The sequence below is a fragment of the Antedon mediterranea genome, chromosome 7, assembly GCF_964355755.1.
Source record: "Antedon mediterranea chromosome 7, ecAntMedi1.1, whole genome shotgun sequence".
Taxonomy (NCBI): Eukaryota; Metazoa; Echinodermata; class Crinoidea; order Comatulida; family Antedonidae; genus Antedon; species Antedon mediterranea.
The window spans coordinates 5573048-5596395 of NC_092676.1; the positions used below are offsets into that span (position 1 = coordinate 5573048).

Below are 23348 nucleotides of genomic sequence, written 5' to 3' on the forward strand. Positions count from 1 at the left end.
AAACTCATTGTGATGATAAGTGTAATGATAATGAACTAAAGATGATGATAATGATGATGATGAATGATAATAACAATGATAATGATGATAACCATGATAATGATAATGATTTGTTTGTTTTATCTTTATACTGGGTGACCTCTTCAGTCAAAGACTGATCTCCCAGAGGGCCCAGTTGGTGATCAGTGGCTGTGATGTACTAATACACCGGGGTAACCCCCTACTCGTCTCGAAAGATGTACTAGGTTCTTTAAAGTGCACACGAGCAAGTTGTGTACACTGGACCTACGGTTTATAGTCCTTCTCCGAGAAGACTCGTTCTACCACCAGAACCATGGAGTGAGTGAGCCTCGAAACCCTGCCGATGTTATGGCTATGTGATTACGGTTCCACTGTCTTAACCGCTCGGCCACTCACTCCCACAATGATGATGATAATGATAACAATGATGATGATAATAACAATGATGATGATGATAACAATGATGATGATAATAACAATGATGATGATGATAACAATGATGATGATAATAACAATGATGATGATGATAACAATGATGATGATAATAACAATGATGATGATGATAACAATGATGATGATAATAACAATGATGATAATGATAACAATGATGATGATAATAACAATGATGATAATGATAACAATGATGATGATAATAACAATGATGATAATGATAACAATGATGATGATAATAACAATGATGATAATGATAACAATGATGATGATAATAACAATGATGATGATAATAACAATGATGATGATGATAACAATGATGATGATGATAACAATGATGATGATAATAACAATGATGATAATGATAACAATGATGATGATAATAACAATGATGATAATGATAACAATGATGATGATAATAACAATGATGATGATAATAACAATGATGGTGATAATAACAATGATGATAACAATGATAATAAGGATGATAACAATGATAATATTAATAATGAAGATAATGATGATAACAATGATAATGATGATAACAATGATAATGATGATAACAATGCTTATAATGATGATATCAAATTATTTTTATGGGTATGGATATTCTCATTCATCTATGCAGAGTATTAAAAGTATAAAATAATAAATCTAGTCTAGACTTACTTGTTGATAATTAATAGACATAATTGTGACATTTCACTACCTTGGTCGGATGATGGAATTGTGTGGAAAAGTTTATTTTAGTTTCATTTTATGTACAAAAAAGAAAAATGATAATTTTGTTTGTTTATTTACAGATTATTCATGTAGTTACTGGAAAGGTAAAATGCCACATCGTGGTTGGCTGTACCTGAGTGTGAATCATCTTTGTTTTTACTCCTTTCTCATGGGCACTGAAAGCCGTTTGCAGATGAGATGGACAGACGTTACAGTGAGTATGTTTACATTGCTGTAATGCTAGGCCTTTGAGGCTGTTACACATTGTTGATACAGTATATATTTTCACGCTGCTGCTCTAGCCCGCTACGTCACACGAGATGACTCATTCATTAGATGAAACCAAGCAGCAGTATAGTACTACACTTTGACATTTTTGTTAAAATGGAAACTCGACTATAATTTATAGGTACCACCTGTTGAATCCAAAAAACGGCTGGGAAAAGAGTCTAATGACAAATCCCAAAGCATTTCTGGTATTTATGAGTCCCATGATATTACTATAATTCACTGTCAGATAATCATTGAATTATTATCAAAACAGTCCATTGAAGTTTTTGTTTGTAATAGGATACTTGAAGTATCTAGGCTTGAAGAAGTGACCCCCAGACTTGACCTTAGCAATTACAATAAGCAAGCAGCGTTTTTTGTAAGAAATGTTCTTGTTTAATATGGTATTGATTAGTCAATACTGGTGCTCTAATACAAATATGAAATGTGTTTTACAGTTTAGGACAAGAATACTTGATCTTCATTGCATAACAATCTCTATACATTAATTATTCTGTCATCATCTTGATAACTATCTATCTGAACATTATTATAAACAACATTTGTATAATAAAGAACTTGGTAAATTATTCGAAAAGATTAAGGGCCAATTTACACAGACAAGCGGTAATGGTAAGCAGAACACTGCTTAGCTTGTCACAATCTCTAAATATCTTCAGCCCGTCCGCTCTGTGCTTTGTGTAAATAGATTAGATAACATAGATTCTATATGTTTGTTACCATTACCGCTCATCTGTGTAAATTTGCCTTAAGAGGATTGTCTGTATATGTGCTAATCTGGGCTACACTCTTTGAGTCTATTGAGCTTAACTGTATTTCACAATGAGCTTATATAGATTGGCTAGAGGGTAGACTCCAAAAAGTGATTCTTCGTGGAGCGAGAACCCAACAATGTGGTCGCTCTAATTGACCATTTGATATTTCATGTCAGTCATGCCCCTTATAACCTATTTAAATTGTTATAAAATGCTTTTGTTTTTATATTCACAGAAACAATAATTCTGTTCAATAAATGCTATTTAAATAAATGCTTTTTTTCACAGCGCTTGGAACGTAGCAATTCAGTCCTGTTTTCGGACAGCATTAAAATTTCAACGCGTAATACAAATTATATATTCTCAATGTTCATCAGTCCGCAAGAAGCTCATCGGTTGATGGAACAGTTAGCGAACTTAGCGATGACTCAGTTACTGTCAGAAGAAGGCTTCGAGGAAGATCACAGTTTGCGAAATAGAGCTAAGTAAGTCTTGCAACGAACATATGTAAATTGATGCATTTGACCTTTAAACTTTACCACATACCACAGTATGTTAAATCTAACAAATGAAAGAGTCATGAGTTACAACCCTGGGACTAGGTCAGGATTGAACCCTGGACCTTGAGATTGGAAGGCAAGCACGTTAACCGCCACTTTTGATATTGTACATTAAATAATCTGTCTTGTGTAATATTTTTATTTCGCAGAAAGAAAAAGTCTGTTTCAAATTTAAAACGTGATCTTGATGCTAGAGCCAGGAGTGAGGCCTACAGGTTTGTAAATAAAATATTAAAAATTATTTCATTAATATAAATTAATTATGATATTATAATATAGATATTTATTTTATGCACATACTGGGATGTCAACATCAACATTTTGTATGATGTGCTTCCCAGTGTGTGTAAACTTGTGAGTTTTGCTAGCCAATTTCAAAGGTGTATTAAAATCTTGTCTACACTATCAAACTTTATGTGACAAAAAAATGTGATGTGCTCATATGGACATGATGATGTCATATCACTACCATATTTGGGTATATCACTACCATATTTGGGCACATCACACTTTTTGTGTCAAACTTGTTTGATATTGTAGACAATGCTTCAGAGACCATCAATGAGTACCACCTGTTGGTCCCATCCTTCACTAAGTATGTGTTATTTCTATTTCTTTGTATGTAAATTTTAGTGAGAAGTTGAATAAATACAATTTTACAAATATGTTTTCTCACTTTTCTAGACAAGTTTTCCGTCTTCCAGCCACGGAGAAGTTAGATGGAGATACTGAATGTACACTATGGACACCATACAATAAAACACATGTTATGGGAAAGCTGTACATCTCACAAAACTACATGTGCTTTTCTAGTAGAGTAAGTAATTATAACTTGTAAAAAGTAAACAAAAATATTGTTGTGTGGAAAAAAAACTTATTATTAGAGCCTGTTTCTGCTGTAAAAAAAAGTGGTTTTTATAACAATTTGTTTCTGCCAAAATTGATTGTAAAAAAAAACTGTTGAAATTTGAAAAAAAAATATGTTACATTTAAAGATGTATTGTCCCCCAAAAAATTGAAAAATAATTATTAATAAAATCAGATTTCGAATAGGCCATTTTGCAGTTTTAATCAAGTTATTCACTTATGTAGAAAAAAACTTTATAAAAAGACAAAAGAAACAGTTAATCTTAACCAAAAACCATTCAAGTAATTTTTGCTTTAAATTACATTATTTTTCAGGGAAATCAATTTTTTTTGTCGATTTTGGTCATTATCAATAATTATTATGTGACATTAAAATGGCATATTCAGGAAAAAAAAAATAAAATTCTTAGTGGGACAATATATCTTTAATATTAGGGCCTGGTTCTGTTGGTAAAAAAAAATTTTTTTTCTGCCACTAGGATGATGACCTACTTATAATGACGTCAAACAAAATGTTTTTCCATTTCAATAAAATTGAAATATAAAAAAAACTGTTGACATTTGAAAAAAAAAACTGTTACATTTAATATTTCATGTTTCTTATTGCAGGTGAAAGATCTTGCGAGAGTTGTTATACCGATGAGAGAAATATCTGTAGTTGAGAAAGTAGAAAACTCTTCACTAATTCACAATGGGATACATATCACCACGAAAGGAAAGGTAATCATGTCTGGTTAGCGTTATTTTATCTAGAAAGTGAAATCTAAGAATGAAATCAATTATATGTTTGAACAAATGGCGCTTTTAGACGGATATTTTAATGTATATAATGTTTATACAGATGTTATTTGATTTAAAATGTTCTGTGATGCACGCAAGTCAATGATTTTTAGTTAAAAGCAACTTGTATCTATTTGTGTCTGAATGATGTTAAGCTCTGTCTACAATATCAAACTAGTTTGACAAAAAAAGTGTGATTTACCCAAGTATGGTAGTGATATACCGAAATATGGTAGGTACCCAAATATGGTAGTGATATACCCAAATATGGTAGTGATATACCCAAATATGGTAGTGATATACCCAAATATGGTAGTGATATGGCATCATCATGTCCATAAATGGGCACATCACTTTCTTTTGTCACACAAAGTTTAATAGTGTAGACAGAGATATTATAATGAATATTTATGAATGGAATAGATAGAATACTTTGTTTCTTAATTCTCCAAATTTTTTAAATTATATTATTTTAAGAAGTATATAAATAGCTTTACTAAATTTGAATAACATGCTTTTGTTGTTTTATTTTGGTAGATGACAATTCTTCTCGCTTCTTTAAAAGATCGTAATTTTCTTGTTCAACTCATCTCAGATTTCCTATCAAAATGTAGCGAGAATACCAGGTAATTATATAAAAAATGTGTTTTATTTTTCTTTTTAAACCTTACTTGTTCATTAGAAGATTTTTGCCTAGTCATGGTAGTCAACAGTAGTTGAGAACAGGTCAAGGATGTTTGGAAACGGGGGAAGGGTTAACAGAGCATACTACACCAGGTATGCTAGTAGCAAGGGAATATTTATTGGGTGCATAAAGCCTTGTCTACACTATCAAACTTTATGTGACAAAAAATGGGATGTGCCCATATATGGACATGATGATGTCATACCACTACTACATTTGGGCATATCACACTTTTTTGTTACATAAAGTTTGATAGCGTAGACAGAGCTAAGGCCACAGTAAATAAGCTGACAAATCATGATCCTAAAGCTCTGTCTACACTATCAAACTAGTTTGACAAGAAAATGTGATGTGCCCATATATGGACATGATGATGTTATATCAATACTATATTTAGGCATATCACTACCATATTTGGGCACATCACATTTTTTTGATGATAAAGTTTAATAGTGTAGACAGAGCTTAACTCCTGCTTGTGGTTGATCAATAACTGTTGTGTTGCATTATTTCTAGGACCAGTAGTGGTGATAACATTTCCAACAGTTCATCTGGAAGTGAGAGCCAGCAGGAGGCTCAGACTAAGAGCCTGTCACAACTGAGTGCTAGCCTGGGTAACATGGGCAGTACAGCCACTGCCAGGCCGGGTAAGATACTCTATCTCAATGCACACATATAGCTTTGTTTATTTTAATAGTATACTAATAGTACAATAGTTAATTTATGCAAAAAATAATGTGCGACTAACCGTAATAAGGAGCTTTGTTTTGCTGCAACCAATGTATTGATGTGTCTCCTACTGATCGTCACCTTTATCTAGATAAACTGTTTCTTAGAATTGGAGCGAGGAAGCACCTCTAACCACATGTAATGCGCACAATATATTAACATGAAGAAGCTACATGCACACATGCATACATAGTTGTTTCATCATGTTTGTAGTATACAAACCTATGAGGGTTATTTATAGGCTAAAGTTAACTTTGCAGATAACTAAAATAACAATCAAACATTTATCAATCAATTGATAAGAGCTAGCTTTACTAATAAACATAAGCTAAAATATATTTATATTATCAAATGTTTACTGAAAATCAGTAATTATTTTTAATAATCTAAAGCTCTGTCTACACTATCAAAGCAGTTTGACACAAAAAAAGTGTGATGTTCCCAAATATGGTAGTGATACACCCAAATATGGTAGTGATATCACATCATTTCCATATATGGGCACATCAAATGTTTTGGTTACATAAATTTAATAGTGTAGACAGAGCTTAATATTCTTGTTGAAAGCTTTTAAAGAAAATGGTTGTAATTGTATTAATCAACAATTTATTATTGTATTGTTTTACTTTATTACCTTAAACCAACAGAAGAGTTATATCCCTACTATTACACAACGCCCCTAATGTGTGATGATATGTGTAAGTCATAATACTATATTAATTTCTGGATGTATTTTGGTGACTGTACATTTGTGCTTAATGAATGTAATTTACTATCAAGTTTGTACTTTTCATAATTTTGGGTTTGTTTTTTTTTCCGTTTTTTTATTGTCGTCAAATTTATTTTATGCTATAAACATATCAATATTTTCTGTGTATTTTTGGTGATTTCATTTGATTTCATTTTTTTTTATTCAATATAATAAACTAAAAAATTAGACATATATGAGGAGACTCTGAACCTTCTGCTGTACAAACTAAGTCAGAAGGCAGACAAAATTGTATGACGAAGCCCGACGAAATGTCTTGACTGTCATAGTCAGAGCATCGTGCACTAATTTTAGGTCAAACTTTAAACATGCTTAATTTTCTCCCGACAAGACAACTCATCAGGCCTTGTCGTAAACAATGTTTATAATAGTACATCATATTTGAATGGGAATGCCACAAATTAGCACAGTGATTACATTTATTTTTATATTATATAAACACCTAATATATAACACCTAAATATATTCCTGTCATTTGATTGGACGATTGTGCATCACATGACATGCAATAGTACGCACTATTTAATGATCGTTAAATAGTACTTTTTTCTCTATTATAAATTAGTGATTACATTTATTTTTATATTAATCCATTCACTAATTCATTATTAATATTTCTATGCATGCCCATGTATTTCATGTGTTTTTATATTACCTTAGAGTCTGCTGCAAACTGTTTGTATTTTCTAACTATGGGTATTGAAGAGTTTTCTGACTCTGAAGGTAGCTTGAACCCATATTTTATTAACGTCATGTGCTTTCACATTCTACCATTTTATTCTTTTTTTTAATTTTACATTGCTTCATTTCATATTGATTGATGTGTTTAAAATGAACCATATTATAACCCAACTACTCGCTTTAAAAATATATTTTTGGTTATAAGAAAAAATAAAACCTTATTATAGCTCTTTCTACACTATCAAACTAGTTTGACAAAACAGTTGGGTGTGCCCAAATATGCTAGTGAAATGACATCATCATGTCTGACAGTGTAGACAGAGCTTTAGAAATGGTTTTGTTGATGAGAAATGGAAGGATCGAAAGGTCTAAAGCTATGTCTACACTATTATGTGACAAATTTATGTGATATGCCCATATATGGTCATGATGATGTAATATCACTACCATATGTGGGCATATCACTACCATATTTGGGCACATTGCATTTTGCTTTAGGAAAATGAGAGAAATGGAAGGAACGAAAGGTCTAAAGCTATGTCTACACTATTATGTGACAAATTTATGTGATGTGCACATATATGGTCATGATGATGTAATATCACTACCATATTAGAGCATATCACTACCATATTTGGGCATATCACTACCATATTTGGGCAAATGAGAGAAATGGAAGGAACGAAAAGTCTAAAGCTATGTCTACACTATTATGTGACAAATTTATGTGATGTGCCCATATATGGTCATGATGATGTTATATCACTACCATATTTGGGCATATCACTACCATATTTGGGCATATCACTACCATATTTGGGCAAATGAGAGAAATGGAAGGAACGAAAAGTCTAAAGCTATGTCTACACTATTATGTGACAAATTTATGTGATGTGCCCATATATGGTCATGATGATGTAATATCACTACCATATGTGGGCATATCACTACCATATTTGGGCACATTGCATTTTGCTTTAGGAAAATGAGAGAAATGGAAGGAACGTAAAGTATAAAATAAAGTAATTAATAAATAAACAAAAGTGATAACCTTAAATGATGATGAAAGAGACTAGTAATATAATTGAAGATAACAATTCATTTTCTGCATGTTTTTTTATACCAGATGATAATGCATCGAGTATACCATCCGATGTCAAACTATCAATACAGTTGCAACCGGCGCTGATTACAGTCTTCAATGACAGGAATGAAGATGGCGTGTCACCGAAAGAGAAGATTAAGGAACATCTATGGAGTGTACATTTTAAGGAATATGGAAGGTATATGATGTAACCATTTTTTTTCTGAATTAAATAGAAGGCTTTTGAAGGCATGCAAGAGCAATCTCACAACTAGTACACACATAAATTGCCATTTACAGCATACTATTACTATTTAATGAACTCCTACACAGATACAAACAGCACACCTACAGAACCCCTGAGGATTGATGCATACTACTTATAATTTTAAAAGGGCAAAACCTGAATCCAGTTGATTGGTTGTAATGCCAGTGTCTTAAAATACTAATGTAAAATTGTTTAGGGATTGCAAACTTTGTGATCAGTGGCATAACGTAGAGACCATAGGCCCCTTAAGAACCCTAAGTGGCCCTCCAATGCTCTGGAGACCTCAGGTGTTTTTAGCCCTTTTCAACATATTATTTTAATGCCTGTTTTTTCCTCTGGGCACTGCTTAGGAGCTCCAAGCTTAGCTCCAGGGCCCCGAGTTTAACCAGTGAACGCTCCTAGCTGTTGTTTGGAATGCATTCAAAATGTTATTTTTGTGTATTTGTTTCAGGGGTATATGTATGTACAGAACTGTAGAAACACAGGAACTAATTATCAAAGGCATTCCAGAAAGTCTGAAAGGAGAAATATGGATGTTATTCTCAGGGGCTATTAACGAGGTAAACTTGAAGTCAAGAAAATCAAAAATTCAAAGTAGAGAACTTTAGATTTTTGATGACCTAGGAACAACTTAGGTCATGTCAATTGATGTGTCATATGTTTGGACCTAGAAACTACCAAAAATTGTGTTAACGTCTAAGTGAGGAATCGTCCTTCCCAGCATGCACACAATGAATAAACATGACTTAATTTAGGTCGTTCATTGTCTGTCATCACAAATCATAAGCTCCCTATTTGATACACAGATGAGAACTTAGGTCATGTCAAATTGCGATGAAAAAGTAAACAGTTTATCCATCCTGTAATTGGCAAATTTATGCTCGCTGTTGCATGCGAACAAATTGCCATGAAAAAATAAAACTTTTTTTTCATAATTAGATGGCTACACATCCTGGCTATTATTTATCACTAGTGGAGCAGAGTTTAGGCAAAGAGAATATAGCAACGGAAGAGATTGAGCGTGACCTGCACAGGTCACTACCGGAGCATCCTGCATTTCAATCAGAGTTGGGAATTGCTGCTCTAAGACGCGTCTTAACAGCTTATGCCTTCAGGAATCCAACTATAGGTAATATATTAATTATATTTATATAATATAATGTTTGTATAATATTTAATTATTCTTGTAGTCTTTATTTAAGTTGATTGTTAAGGATACTGTAGCAGATTGTGTGGGGGAAATAGGATTTGAACAACACCACTTAATTGGGTATATAAAATACATAAGTATACAATATTATAGATAGATTTTGTATCAGACAAAGATGAATATCAAAAATGCAGTAAAGTTAAAGTAAAAGCATATTTCTTTAAAGCTCAGGTAGAGGCATGAATTTTAAATATAATATTTGGTTAAAAATTAATTGTACATAAATCAAATATTTGTAACAGAAATCGAGACGAAAAAACATGAATTTCCCTTAATATGGTCAAATACAAAATTTGGCAAAATTCATAAAAACCAGGAAGACTTTTTTTCAGTAGTTAGGTAGTTAACCTAATGTAATAACATGTCTGGTGATTCCCTAGACAGTGAAAAAAGATGGTGGATATACGGTGGATAATTTTTGCTATAGCATGAAAATAAAAATCTGAAGTTGAATAAAAATATTAGAAATGTAATATTCAAGTTATATTACCTATATTTAGTCATCTGATAACATTTTTTACCACACCATTTATTTTTCATAGCTTTTTAAAATGCCTCTCTATTTACAAAATTTGTGTACAAAAGAATAGAGATTTTACTGTGTAATTTGAACTATCCCCCCACTGATAAGAAAGGGCTTATTTCAACAAGCTCGTGTAACACACATAAAATCCCAAAAATTATGAAACATAGGGGAAACTATAGATCGATAATTATTGGAATGTATGATCAATAGAAATTTTTTGCCCGCACCTGGCCTTTAATGAACAGGCCCTCTTGCTGACCTGTGTCTGTTCACCTTCATACCAAAACTAAACTTAAAACATATCATCTTAAATATTTAAAAAACCCACCCTGACTTCTGATTGGCCAACAATAATCCAAGTAGTTTGATAAATTAGCCTTTTTCAAAAATTGAGACAAAATTACCGTTAACTTTGTCTGGGGCTTTTTTCTAGGCCACATGGTACCATATGATATGTGTAACTGTAAGAGGAGTAACTGGATAATAACCTCTATAGTATGAGTTATTATCACAATATTGTTTCAATTTATAGGTTATTGCCAAGCAATGAACATAGTAACGTCTGTGTTACTCCTGTATGCAAATGAGGAGGAGGCATTCTGGTTGCTTGTTGCTATATGTGAGCGTCTTCTACCAGATTACTACAACACGCGTGTAGTAGGTGCTCTTATTGATCAAGGTATGGACTCAATTTATGAAAAATTAAATGGGGGAATGGTCAATGAAGTTATTTTTAGATCATAATTTAATTTTTTTTTTTTTGCAGGTGTGTTTGAAGCTTTAACCAAAGAATATTTGCCGCAACTTTATGACCAAATGAAGGACTTAGGAATATTGAGTATGATTTCACTGTCATGGTTCTTAACAATATTCCTAAGGTAAATAGTTTCATTAACACTTTGACTGCCAAACACGAAGATCTTCGTTTTTGGAAACACAACGCTTGACTGCCAAACACGAAGATCTTCGTTTTTCGCATTTTTTTACGAAATCCGGTAGATAGGTTAATTATTGGTATATACTATAAATATGGACACTATATTCGGTCTGGACCGTGAATATTTAACTTTTTGAAAGTAACTAATCTGGTTACGAACGATTGTCTAAATGGTACCTGTCGAAATAACATACACCGCGCATCACAGTAGCGCGTACAGCGATGGTTTGGCGCATTGTGTATCGGTCGCGCGCTAGCTATGCCGCCGAAGCATTACAAAGGTTTATGTGGATTGGTATGTTTGTTTGTTATCTGAATAAAAAATAATGGATGAATTTTCAATATGAAGTCTTTAATTTTATTATTGTATGTATACCATAATTGTTTTGGTGTTTCACTGTAAGTGGCCGAGTTTCACGCAACAAACTTGTTTAGAAATGGTATAAATATTATCATCAGTTTACTAGCTAGGCTAGTAGTACTAAGCTATAGCCTAGGCCTAGTCGTAAAACGGTTCCGGACCAACTTTAGGCCTAGTTAACTTGGCCTGGTGTCTTTACTATGTGGATTTTGGCGAAACATTGATGTAAGATTTATGATTTATGAAATGTAATACATTTTTCGATAGTGATAACTTGTTTTTATAGGCCTACCGGTGCCGTGTAAGTAACTTTTTCGTTGTTTGTTTATCTCCCCGGGCGATATTTTCATATTGTGATGTCTTGCACAAAATCGCGAATATCTCGACTTTCTTGCGCGAAACTACGAAAAACTCAAAAAGTGAGTTACTTTCATTTTACTATTACGATTTACATATAGCGATTTGAAAATCGTTCTTGGTACCATTGTAAAGCTAAAATCTTTATGAATATTTTAGTCTAAATTACATGTAAATCAGATCACATACATAGTTTCAATCAGCTTTAATAAAAACATTGAATTGGGCTATAAACGCTGGCGGTGGCAGTTTCTAACTGGAAAAACCTCTGGCAGTCAAAGTGTTAAAGATGTATTGTCAAAAAGAAAAATCAAATATGAAGATTAAAAAACAGACTTTCACTCTTTTAATAAGTTAATCACTGTAGTAGAAAAAATAATAATGTTTTATAAAAAGACAAAATAAATGATGATATTTAATCAAAAACCTATTGACTTCTAGACAATTTTACTATGTTTTTGCATTAGATTAAAGTTTTTTCAGTTGAAAATCTTTTTTTTCCTATTTTTAGTCAAAGTGAACAAAATTTTAAAAAAATTAAAAAAAATTTTAAAAATTATTTTTCAGGGGAACAATATACCTTTAAATGTATAAGTTTGTTATGGTTTTTAATGGGGAATAAAGAAATAATAGAAATTGTTTATCTGCCAACTCCATGATCCTGGGTTCAACTCTGTATAAGTGTAATAAAGTTCATTTTTTCCTAACACTACTCCATAAACACAATGTTTATAATAGAGTACAACATCATATTTGAATGGGATGCTGCAAATTAGCACAGTTATTACATTTATTTTTATAATATATAACACCTAAATAAATTCCTGTCATCCGTTCATGATGTGCAATAGTACGCACTATTTAATAACCGTTAAATAGTACTTTTTTTTCTCTATTATAAAATCATGTTTTTTTGTTACTGCAGTGTGATGCCCTTTGACAGTGCAGTTAACATCATCGACTGCTTCTTCTTTGACGGTGCCAAGATCATCTTCCAGATTGCTCTTGCTGTTCTTGATGCCAACAGTGAGAAGTTGATTGATTGTAAAGATGACGGGCAGGCAATGACCATCCTCAGCCGATATCTTGAGAATGTTTACAATCATGACGCAACGTTGAGGCAGTCACACGAAGAACGACAAGAAGAGGAGATGAAACAGGTAAGGAACGTCGGTAGAGATATAAACTGACAGAAAGCATGAATAAATTGTACAGATTATTACAAAATTAGTCTGAAATTAATGTAAATACCTGTAAGGTTAAATATTGGTGTCATTTTAACCTCCAGTTATGGAACGGCGCACCACTATTGTTAAAGACCGACAGACAATGAACATATTTTGTCCTTGGTAGCATCCCATACCTGGCAGCTGATATGCATTATAACCATCAATCTCCAAACTTTCCAAAAGTTGTTGCATAGTAGAAGTTTTTCAGAAAAAAATGAATCTTTATATTTTAACAAAATATTTGTTTTTAAAGGGATAGGAAATGAAGAAGCATTTATACACAAATAGTTACTCTTATTTTGTCTATTTGATGTTTTTATATTATATTTTATTGAGTGAGTGGCCGAGCAGTCAAGACAGTCTTTCACCTTAGAGGTCACCCAGTATAAATAAATAATAAAAAAATAAAATCCTCTGATGTCACATGTAAAAATATTGTTTATCAGAACCCCTGCAAGGAATTAATTATCACACAAAAATTGAATTGTTCATGTATTTATTGCAATTCTTTCTCTCCCAGCAACATAGCAATGACATCACTGATCTGATCCACAAATCTTACGTAAACTTTGGATTCCTGACGAACGATACGATCAACAAAATGCGTCTGAATCAGAGGTTAAAGGTCGTGCAAGAACTTGAAGACTCTGCGCGAAGAACTGTTGTTCGTAGTTTGACCCCTGAATCAAACTTTAGTCAACGTGAACTTGAAGAGCTGTACTTGTTGTTCAAGGTTTGTTTATTGTTTAAAGATTTGCAATGAGATATTAATTCTGTGACTGTTGTCTGCCCTAAAACAATCACTTTCACACCATTTTCCGTACATCGGGTCATCTCTACTTAAATCTATTAAAAATGTTGCCTTTCTCTCTAACCGTATAAACTTTTTTATGTAGAATTTAGTCATATATGTTTTATTCTCAACATAATGTTTTTTTATTGGTTTTCATGAATTTTAACTTTTGTACTGTTGATATTGGCGTAAATTTTAAGCTGGGACTTCTGGCTTACCAGCTATATAGCTTCATTGTCTCTTGAGAAGCCCCAGACGTTGTTTGTCAAAACAAATAATTAAAATAAAAAGAAGTTGGCGTTTCTCAATTCACACTTTGTGAAATGCATCGGTGAACAACAACTGAATATTTTTCCTGTTCTTTTAAGGAGGAACATATGACCGGTTCGTTTCTGAGTGCATCTCCAGCCCTAGACCAGACACATCATTTCCTAAGCCAGTACAAGATAGATGAAGACAAGTTTATTCCGTTGGTACTTGCCTTGTCGCCATGGTCTGGTGGGGAGCATGCTGAATTGTTGGCTAGGAGAGCATTCAGGGTAAGAATTTCTATTGATTTACCAAATGGAAGCATAGCCTTGGAGACATTGTTTAACAATTATGTTTTTACTCAGGGTAAACTTGAGGTACCCGAGTCTAGTACTTTCTCATCTTTTTCTTCCATCTGGACACCATTGAGTAAAAAGTGCGATTTATAAAGTAGTACTCCTCCTTTATTCGTTGTAGTATTGAGCTGGGATTTAGCATGAATATACTACAGGGACATGTCCTCAAAGCTATAGAGCCGGATGTTTAAATTTCAAACCGGATGCAGCCATATCACGTCTCGAAGATGGTACCGTATAGCCATATTTGGTAGCGAGGTTATTGATGTGTATGTGACGTTACATCCGGTTTTATGACGTCATTACAGCTTCTTTTGCTGCTGTACCCCGAGTATCGCAAATTCGTGCTTGTTGGGCAAATATTTTGCCTTACTCTGATAATTTGTACTTGAGTACACGTAATCACAAGTAATTCTCAGGTGGGACATGAACCAATGACCTCCAGGTCACTAGCATGGCGTAGACCACAGAGTCTGCCCTAATGGCTAGAGATCCAATCCCAAGTAAGAAGTGGGTACTGCACCAACAAGATTGTAATTGAATAACTATTGTGGAGTAGCTTTGCTTCAGGGATTTGAGTAATGGAGCAAATTTTTTAGCAAGTGTTCTTAATATAGTTAGGAAAAAATACAAAAGTTATATAAGTATAATGTATAAAGTAGGGAAAAACATCTGACAGATTACTCAACTTCCTAACGCAAAGCTATGCCACAGTAGTGAAATACAATTAAAATCCTAATTATGTTTTATCATGTTTAGGTGTTCAATGATTCAGCTGATAGTGGATTGAATTTTAAAGACTTCACCATCGTACTTGGGTTGATGTTCAGAGCTGACATCGGAGATCGGCTCAAGTTATTGTTTCGCATGCATCAACCTCCAGCGTTGATGATCGACGAAATTGATAGTCCTGCTGATGAGACTAGTCTGGGTGAGTTTCTCTCTTTTGACCATGTTAGGAAAACTTCACCGTTCACTGTTCTTGTAGCCGTCTTCTCCATGCTATACACTTTTATTTTAACTTTGAAATTAAGAACTACCAAAAATCCTGTATCACTATTTCTACTATAAATTAACTAAATATCCCTCTCTTTATTTTGTTTTTTTTTACTGGTTGGAGTAATTTATTTGGTTGAATTATGGGAAACCCTTCACAAATATCTTGAGGGCAGCAGCATAACTAGAAAACAGATAATCATAAGATACAGGACATATAAGCTCCTTGGCCAATAATACTGTAGATTTGTAGATGGAATCGCGATGACACCATATGATTAAGTTATAGTTTGAAAAAGAATTAAGAATTAAATCAAATATGATATGAATATAACAGACACTGGTGCTTCTCCTGAAGAGGGATGTGAAGAAGTTGAAACAGCTACTGATGCCGCAGAAGAAGCAAGTAGCTTCTTTGAACCACAAGTTGAGCCTGACAAAGAGCGTGCCGTATCTAGTGCTATTGATGTGTGCTCTGATAGGGTGAGACCATTTTGTTTTTTTATCGGTGTATAGCTCAAAGAAATTTAGAATTACAGACACATATGCTTGGATTAAAAGTGAGTCATGAAAAAGAAATAGTGTTGCCACTAGGATTTCTCCAACATGTAGAAACAAATGCTTGAGATGCCAAAATAAACAGTATTATCAACCTTTCACTGTGCCTGACTCAGTGTTCTCCCCAGGCCTTTGAAGCGTCACGGTACCGTGACGCTTGGGTTCCCTACCGTGACGCTTTACGGTCGGCCGTGACGCTTAAAACCTTATCCGTGACGCTTAAAAATATCAACCACAACAATCTAAAAATAGATTAACAGGCAGGTACGGTACTTTCTCTAGAGCTGAGGCGCGGCATGCATAAAGAGCCTAATGCATACGAGACACGTGACATGACCACTAGACGAAAAACAAAAGACTGCTACTGCCATGTCTCTCTTTTGATCTCTAGTATTTGGCTGTTGTCTAAAATGTAGTAACTTGTATATTGTAAATAAAGTAAATGATTGCATTGTATTGTTTTTCTTGTAAAAATGTTGTGTATCAATATCACACTGAATTAATCGACTCTATCGGTAGGATTTACTCTTTCGTCGGTAACATACGCACGTCATCAAATGATTTCTAGGCGCAATTTAATGCTAGCTGCTTTGATCGTATAATACATTCAAGAAGGCTACGATCGTTTTCCTATTTGCTAGTGCGCTAAAGTCTTATTTCACTTAACTTAAGGTACATTTGTACATCGGTGCTAGAATGTTTTAGGCCCTACTTCGTGAGAAAGTCTAGTGACAAGGGATGTCACATGGTATTGTGATATCAGTACTGCGATACTGTATGTCACATGGTGCTTTCACCGGCCGACGCCGAGAGATGTAAGCACGTGTTTTGTTACTGCCATGTCTCTCTTTCGAATGTTTTCCTATTTCCTAGTGCGCTATGAAGTCTTATTTCCGGGCAACTAGGTGTCTTACTAATGAGTAGGCCTAGTTTTATTTTCATCGGGACTTGCCCCCGATGTTTGTATTTGAACGCAAAAAATGTTTTTTTATCGCATATGTTTACCCGCCGGCGAAAAAAAAAAGTAGGCTACGAACGTTTTAATGTTTGCTAACGCGCTATGAGGTGTCGTTTCCGGCTAACTACAGTTGCCTACTGATGAGTAGGCATATTTTTTTTTTCATATATCGCGTACAGTATGTTTACCTGCGGAAAAGTAGGCTCAATCGGGCTGTTTGCTGGCGCGCTATGAAGTGTCCTTTCCGGCCAACTACAGAGTTGTCCTACTGATGAGTAGGCATTTTTTATTTCATCGGGGAATTCCCCTTGACGTTCGTAATGAACGCAAAAAATGTTTCTTATCGCGTATGTTTACCGGCGGAAAAAGCAGGCTACGATCGTGCGGTTTGCTAGCGCGCTATGAAGTGTCTTTCCGGCCAACTACAGAGTTGTCCTACTCATGAGTAGGCCTAGTTTTATTTCATCGGGGAATTCCCCTTGACGTTTGTATTGAACGCAAAAACATTTTTTTATCGCGTATGTTCACTGGCGGAAAAAGTATGCTACGGTTTTACTGTTTGCTAGTGCGCTATAAAGTTTCGTTTCCGGCCAACTAGAGTTGTCCTACTGATGAGTAGGCTAATAGATTAGGCCTATTTTTTCATTGGGGCTTCCCCCTGACGTTCGTAATGAACGCAAAAAAATGTTTCTTCGCGTATGTTTACCGGCGGAAAAAGTTGGCTACGATCGTTTTGTTGTTTGCTAGCGCGCTATAAGTGTTATTTCCGGCCAAACCAGAGGTGTCATTCAACATAAATGTTATGTGCGAGAGTACCATTTCCGGCCATCTAGGGTGTAAATTACCAAAAATCGCCATGGTGGGGCTGTGACTCAAGTACTTAGTGTCGGAATGCCCCCCCCCCCCCCACCTCGGGAGGGGGGGGGGGTGGGGCCAAAGCGTGACGCTTGATGTGAATCCTGGGGAGAACACTGCTGACTTATTCTGCATATATTAGTTATAATATATATACTTATTTACCAAAATGAAACATAGCCTTGGAGACATTAATCTATATACATTTATGCTACTGAATTGGTCGTGTAATTTTACGTATCTCATCCGAAACCGCTGAATGATACGTGCTCACATTTGGCACGCTGAAGTTTCTTGATAGACCACACACGATAGACTATATAAAACTTTCCTGAATTTTAAGGATAAACACTAAAAAAAATGCCTGATTTATTTATTCTGCATAACCAGACAGTTTCTCAAGACTAACTTATTTTTTCTGCACTGTGATTGATGATGATGTAATGATGCCATACTGCTTAACATTTTACTTTTGATCTATAATTTACAGACAAATAAAATAACACATACTGTAACAGATGACAACTTCCAAGTACAAGCTAATACCAAAGAATATGAAGATACCAGTCTTACAGGAGATACAGAGATTCCAACAGTGTTACTTGAAGACTCTTCTGGCATAGAACTCACAGATATAGGTAACATATTTATAAAGCTTTGTCTATACTATCAAACTTTATGTGACAACAAAATGTGATGTTTCCATACAGTATATGGACATGATAATGTCATAATCACTATCATATTCGGGCATATCACTACCATATTTGGGCACATCACACTTTTTTTGTCAAACTAGTTTGATGGTGTAGACAGATTTCTTTTTCCATTACAAATTGTCATTTCTGGCTTTTTTTTAAAATTTTGTTCTTTCGTAGTATTTTGCATATATGTATGTTATTTAAATTAATAGACGACCAATTAATTGATTAAGTAATAATAAATGATTATTATATTATATTATTATTAAATTATTATTATTATTATAAATTCATTATTGTGTTTAGGAAAGAAAAAGAAACTAGAAGAGAAAGATGTTTATCAATCATTTCTACAAAAATGGGAAAAAGAACGAGAGGAGGAAGAAAGAAGAAAAAGTTATAAAAATATGCCAATGATGTACCAGGTAAAATTGTATTAATTCATAATAAAAATGAATGAAATTGCTTTTACAATACATTTTTAAAACATTAATACAGTACTGTGCCTATTTTAATGTACAGTAGAACCTCCATTTTACGTACGGTACGGGACCGAAAGGCGTACGTAAAACAAGGGATTCGTAAAATCAAGGTTGACCTTAAATTGACCCCAAATACGTAGAGATCGTAGCTAGCCGTATTTGCCTACTTCTGTACTACTGTGTACAGTATGCGTCACTAGCTTAGCCTTAGCTAGGCCTAGGCTATTCAGGCTAGCAGGCCTAGCAAGATGTGAGGCCTAACTAGAAAAGTACAGTATATACAGGCTGTGCGATGTTTAAATAAAGTGTAAAATATAATTGTTTTCTATCAATAAAAACAGTCGCTGCTTTAGGGGGAATGCACGTGCGTAGCTTGTCCCACACACAGCAGAATTCCTCACACAGCCATGATTGTGGCTTTGTGTGCTTTGTTGTTAAATTGCGCCCTCAATGTAAGAAAATGATGACGTCATCGGTTATTTTAAGCGTACGTAAAATCAAGGGAACGTAAAATCAGGGTACGTAAAACACAGGTTCTACTGTATAAAGTAAGAGTGTGTGATGCAATGTGCTATGCATTAGGTTCTGTCTATAAAACTAGTTTGACAAAAAAAGTGTGATGTGCCCAAATATGGTTGTGTTATGCCTAAATATGGTAGTGATATGACATCATCATGTCCATATATGGGCACATCACATTCTTTTTTCACAAAAAGTTCGATAGTGGAGACAGAGCTTTAGGCTTCGGGTTGGGAGTTTGAATCCTACAGTCGTTATAGGCAAGACACTTTACTTTGTCTCACTCCACCCAGGTGTACAAATGGGTACTTGGTATTAAAGGTCAAACACAACTGCGTTGAGCACTAGCTGCAACATTATTGTGTTTGGATATGGGTACTTGGTATTAAAGGTCAAATACAACTGCGCTGAGCACTAGCTGCAACATTATTGTGTTTGGATATGGGTACTTGGTATTAAAGGTCAAATACAACTGCGTTGAGCACTAGCTGCAACATTATTGTGTTTGGATATGGGTACTTGGTATTAAAGGTCAAATACAACTGCGCTGAGCACTAGCTGCAACATTATTGTGTTTGGATATGGGTACTTGGTATTAAAGGTCAAATACAACTGCGTTGAGCACTAGATTCAACATTATTGTGTTTGGATATGGGTACTTGGTATTAAAGGTCAAATACAACTGCGCTGAGCACTAGCTGCAACATTATTGTGTTTGGATATGGGTACTTGGTATTAAAGGTCAAATACAACTGCGTTGAGCACTAGCTGCAACATTATTGTGTTTGGATATGGGTACTTGGTATTAAAGGTCAAATACAACTGCGCTGAGCACTAGCTGCAACATTATTGTGTTTGGATATGGGTACTTGGTATTAAAGGTCAAATACAACTGCGCTGAGCACTAGCTGCAACATTATTGTGTTTGGATATGGGTACTTGGTATTAAAGGTCAAATACAACTGCGCTGAGCACTAGCTGCAACATTATTGTGTTTGGATATGGGTACTTGGTATTAAAGGTCAAATACAACTGCGTTGAGCACTAGCTGCAACATTATTGTGTTTGGATATGGGTACTTGGTATTAAAGGTCAAATACAACTGCGTTGAGCACTAGCTGCAACATTATTGTGTTTGGATATGGGTACTTGGTATTAAAGGTCAAATACAACTGCGCTGAGCACTAGCTGCAACATTATTGTGTTTGATCCAAAAATATTTGCTATTATATTTTTATTGTTTTTTTTTTAAATTTATATTTTTAGGACCAGTTTATTCAGTTGTTGAAAACCATGTATGGAATGTTTGCGGAACGACCAAACGAACAAAAACTTTACGGAGCACTAGCAAATGCAGGCGCAGTTCTGTTTGAGATGGGGGAAGTCGGTAAGCGCTTCTACAAGAGGGGCGGTGTACATAGCAATGAACCGAGCAGTGGCAGCACAACCCCGGTTACCGAAGATAAACCGATAGTTGAGGCAGCAAATGCTGGAGAGGGAGACCAGGTGATAGAGGATAATACTCAAAGGACATTACAGGAAGATGTAGAGGGCGTTGGTGAGGAATCGCAAAGAGGCGATATAAAAGATGACGTTACAAATACAGATAAAACAAAAATTGAAATTAAAGATTCAAACACTGTTAATACTGAGATATCTGATCAATTATCGGAAACCGAAAGCAATAATGATTCAGCCAATCAGAATTTAGCAAATCAGGATGATGATATTTTAAAGAATGTTGATGATAGTGAGGAATCTTCAGCAAAAAGTAAATCACCTTTACCTAAACCTGCTGGTAAATTGGACACTGAATGGGCGATTACTTTTGAACAATTCTTAGCATCTATGTTGATGGAGCCCGATCTGGTGAGGTACTTTGAAGAAGCACCAGATATCTTGCCTTTGATGGAAGAGTATCGCAGAAAAAAGGCTTTACAAAGGCAGCTTAGTGAAAGTTTTACGGGGTCCTCATAGATGTCAGAAAGAACTCTGGCCTAAGCTCTGTCTACACTATCAAACTTTATGTGATGTGCCCATATATGGACATAATTATGTCATATCACTACCATAGTTGGGCATACCATGCTTTTTTTTTTAACCTAGTTTGATAGTAAACAGAAATTAATTATTAGTAAAGGCAAAAAGAACTGATAGAAGGACTTTCTTCATACAGTAGACCTAAAACCCTTCTATTGGGACACCTTTCTCGGAATTCAAATAAGAGGAAATGTATGTTTTAACCCTACAGCCAACTTTTTTTTTCCAGAAAGGTTCTTGTTGGCATGCAGTGATTATGTCACTGATAACAGTAAAATACACATGAAACTACAACTTTTTACAATTGAATTGTTGGACAGGGTTTTATTTTTATAGAATATTTTTAAATAAAGGGTTTATAATTGTTGTTTATAATCAGTTGAACCAGAGGAGGGAAATCTATCTATTGTCCGGTTAGACACCGGTATCGTGGAGAGTCGAATTATGGTTATTGGTACATTTAACAACAAATTTGTCTCAAACTCACTATCGGGTCACTGACCTCTAGACCACCACTATATATTTGGTTTATATTGTTGTTAACTTTGACCTCTCTCTTTGTACTTTGACCTCTCTCTTTGTACTTTAGCTATATTGAGGATTTTTTTACCGTTTATAACCATTATGTGTTATGAGGATCTGGGTTGGACAATCATTGGATATTGTTATATTTACAATAATTTATTATGCATTTTCAAGGATTGCCTCTATAAAATGTAATCCTGTCCTTTGTTAGTGCCATAGGTAGTTCCAAGGATTCAACATTAACAATACAAAAGATAGAATTTATTATGCATTTTCAAGGATTGCCTCTATAAAATGTAATCCTGTCCTTTGTTAGTGCCATAGGTAGTTCCAAGGATTCAACATTAACAATACAAAAGATAGGACATTTGGTAGGTTAAGTTCATTTTACCATTTTTAGGCCTCCTAAACTCCCGTATTTTAAAATCCTGGATTTGTTAGGGACGGCCTACAGTTATTTTTCCACGAGGAATAATCCTGTTATTTGAAAGGATTAAAACCAGGATCCTGAGATGTATAGGCAAGCATAAAAAACAAGTCTGTTGTGCCATGACCCATTGGTGTGGGTGCATTGAAATTTGGTTTAATATGACAATTGTATCTACTTTTTGCTGCCTTATTTTTAGTAAGGTTTTTTTTGTTGATATAAAGTTTGCGGTACACCACATTATTAGTTCTGAAAAGAACTGTTGAGTTTCTCTCTCTTTTTTGTTAAATTTCTACAATGTAGGCCTACCATTTAAACAATTTATTTTTTAAAACTATTAATGGTGATATAACTTGGAATGTATTTGAAAATTGAGAATATTTTTTCATTACTTTTATCAGTATAAAAATATTAATAAATGAATTATTTACATTTATATCAACATTGTTTGAATTATTAAAATAATGTTTAGATCGCAATTTATATAAATATATTATAATTTTAATTTTTTGAAACAGTGCCTTTATAATACAAACTGTAATTATTGAGATATGACAACAATATGATATAATATTATAAAAGATTAAAACACAATTATCCATAGAT

The 23348-nt window shown here is 34.2% G+C and overlaps 1 protein-coding gene across 3 annotated transcripts in view; it reads left to right on the forward strand.

Moving 5' to 3' along the window:
* Positions 1 to 22982, forward strand: part of LOC140053850 (TBC1 domain family member 9-like) — a 35205-nt gene extending 12223 nt beyond the window's left edge. For 2 of the 3 annotated variants that reach the window (XM_072098569.1, XM_072098571.1), the window contains 21 exons: positions 1275 to 1408; positions 2529 to 2725; positions 2950 to 3015; positions 3485 to 3617; positions 4277 to 4387; positions 4985 to 5073; positions 5649 to 5779; positions 6509 to 6559; positions 8438 to 8594; positions 9115 to 9223; positions 9603 to 9792; positions 10932 to 11078; positions 11166 to 11277; positions 12980 to 13214; positions 13804 to 14016; positions 14445 to 14615; positions 15441 to 15612; positions 16015 to 16160; positions 18539 to 18686; positions 19056 to 19174; positions 21017 to 22982. In XM_072098569.1, the coding sequence (XP_071954670.1) occupies positions 1275 to 1408; positions 2529 to 2725; positions 2950 to 3015; positions 3485 to 3617; positions 4277 to 4387; positions 4985 to 5073; positions 5649 to 5779; positions 6509 to 6559; positions 8438 to 8594; positions 9115 to 9223; positions 9603 to 9792; positions 10932 to 11078; positions 11166 to 11277; positions 12980 to 13214; positions 13804 to 14016; positions 14445 to 14615; positions 15441 to 15612; positions 16015 to 16160; positions 18539 to 18686; positions 19056 to 19174; positions 21017 to 21727 (3542 nt within the window). In that variant the 3' untranslated portion in view covers positions 21728 to 22982. The remainder of the gene's footprint in view (positions 1 to 1274; positions 1409 to 2528; positions 2726 to 2949; positions 3016 to 3484; positions 3618 to 4276; positions 4388 to 4984; positions 5074 to 5648; positions 5780 to 6508; positions 6560 to 8437; positions 8595 to 9114; positions 9224 to 9602; positions 9793 to 10931; positions 11079 to 11165; positions 11278 to 12979; positions 13215 to 13803; positions 14017 to 14444; positions 14616 to 15440; positions 15613 to 16014; positions 16161 to 18538; positions 18687 to 19055; positions 19175 to 21016) is intronic. The other variant, XM_072098570.1, reaches the window with a different exon arrangement.
* The last annotated feature ends 366 nt before the right edge of the window (positions 22983 to 23348 follow it).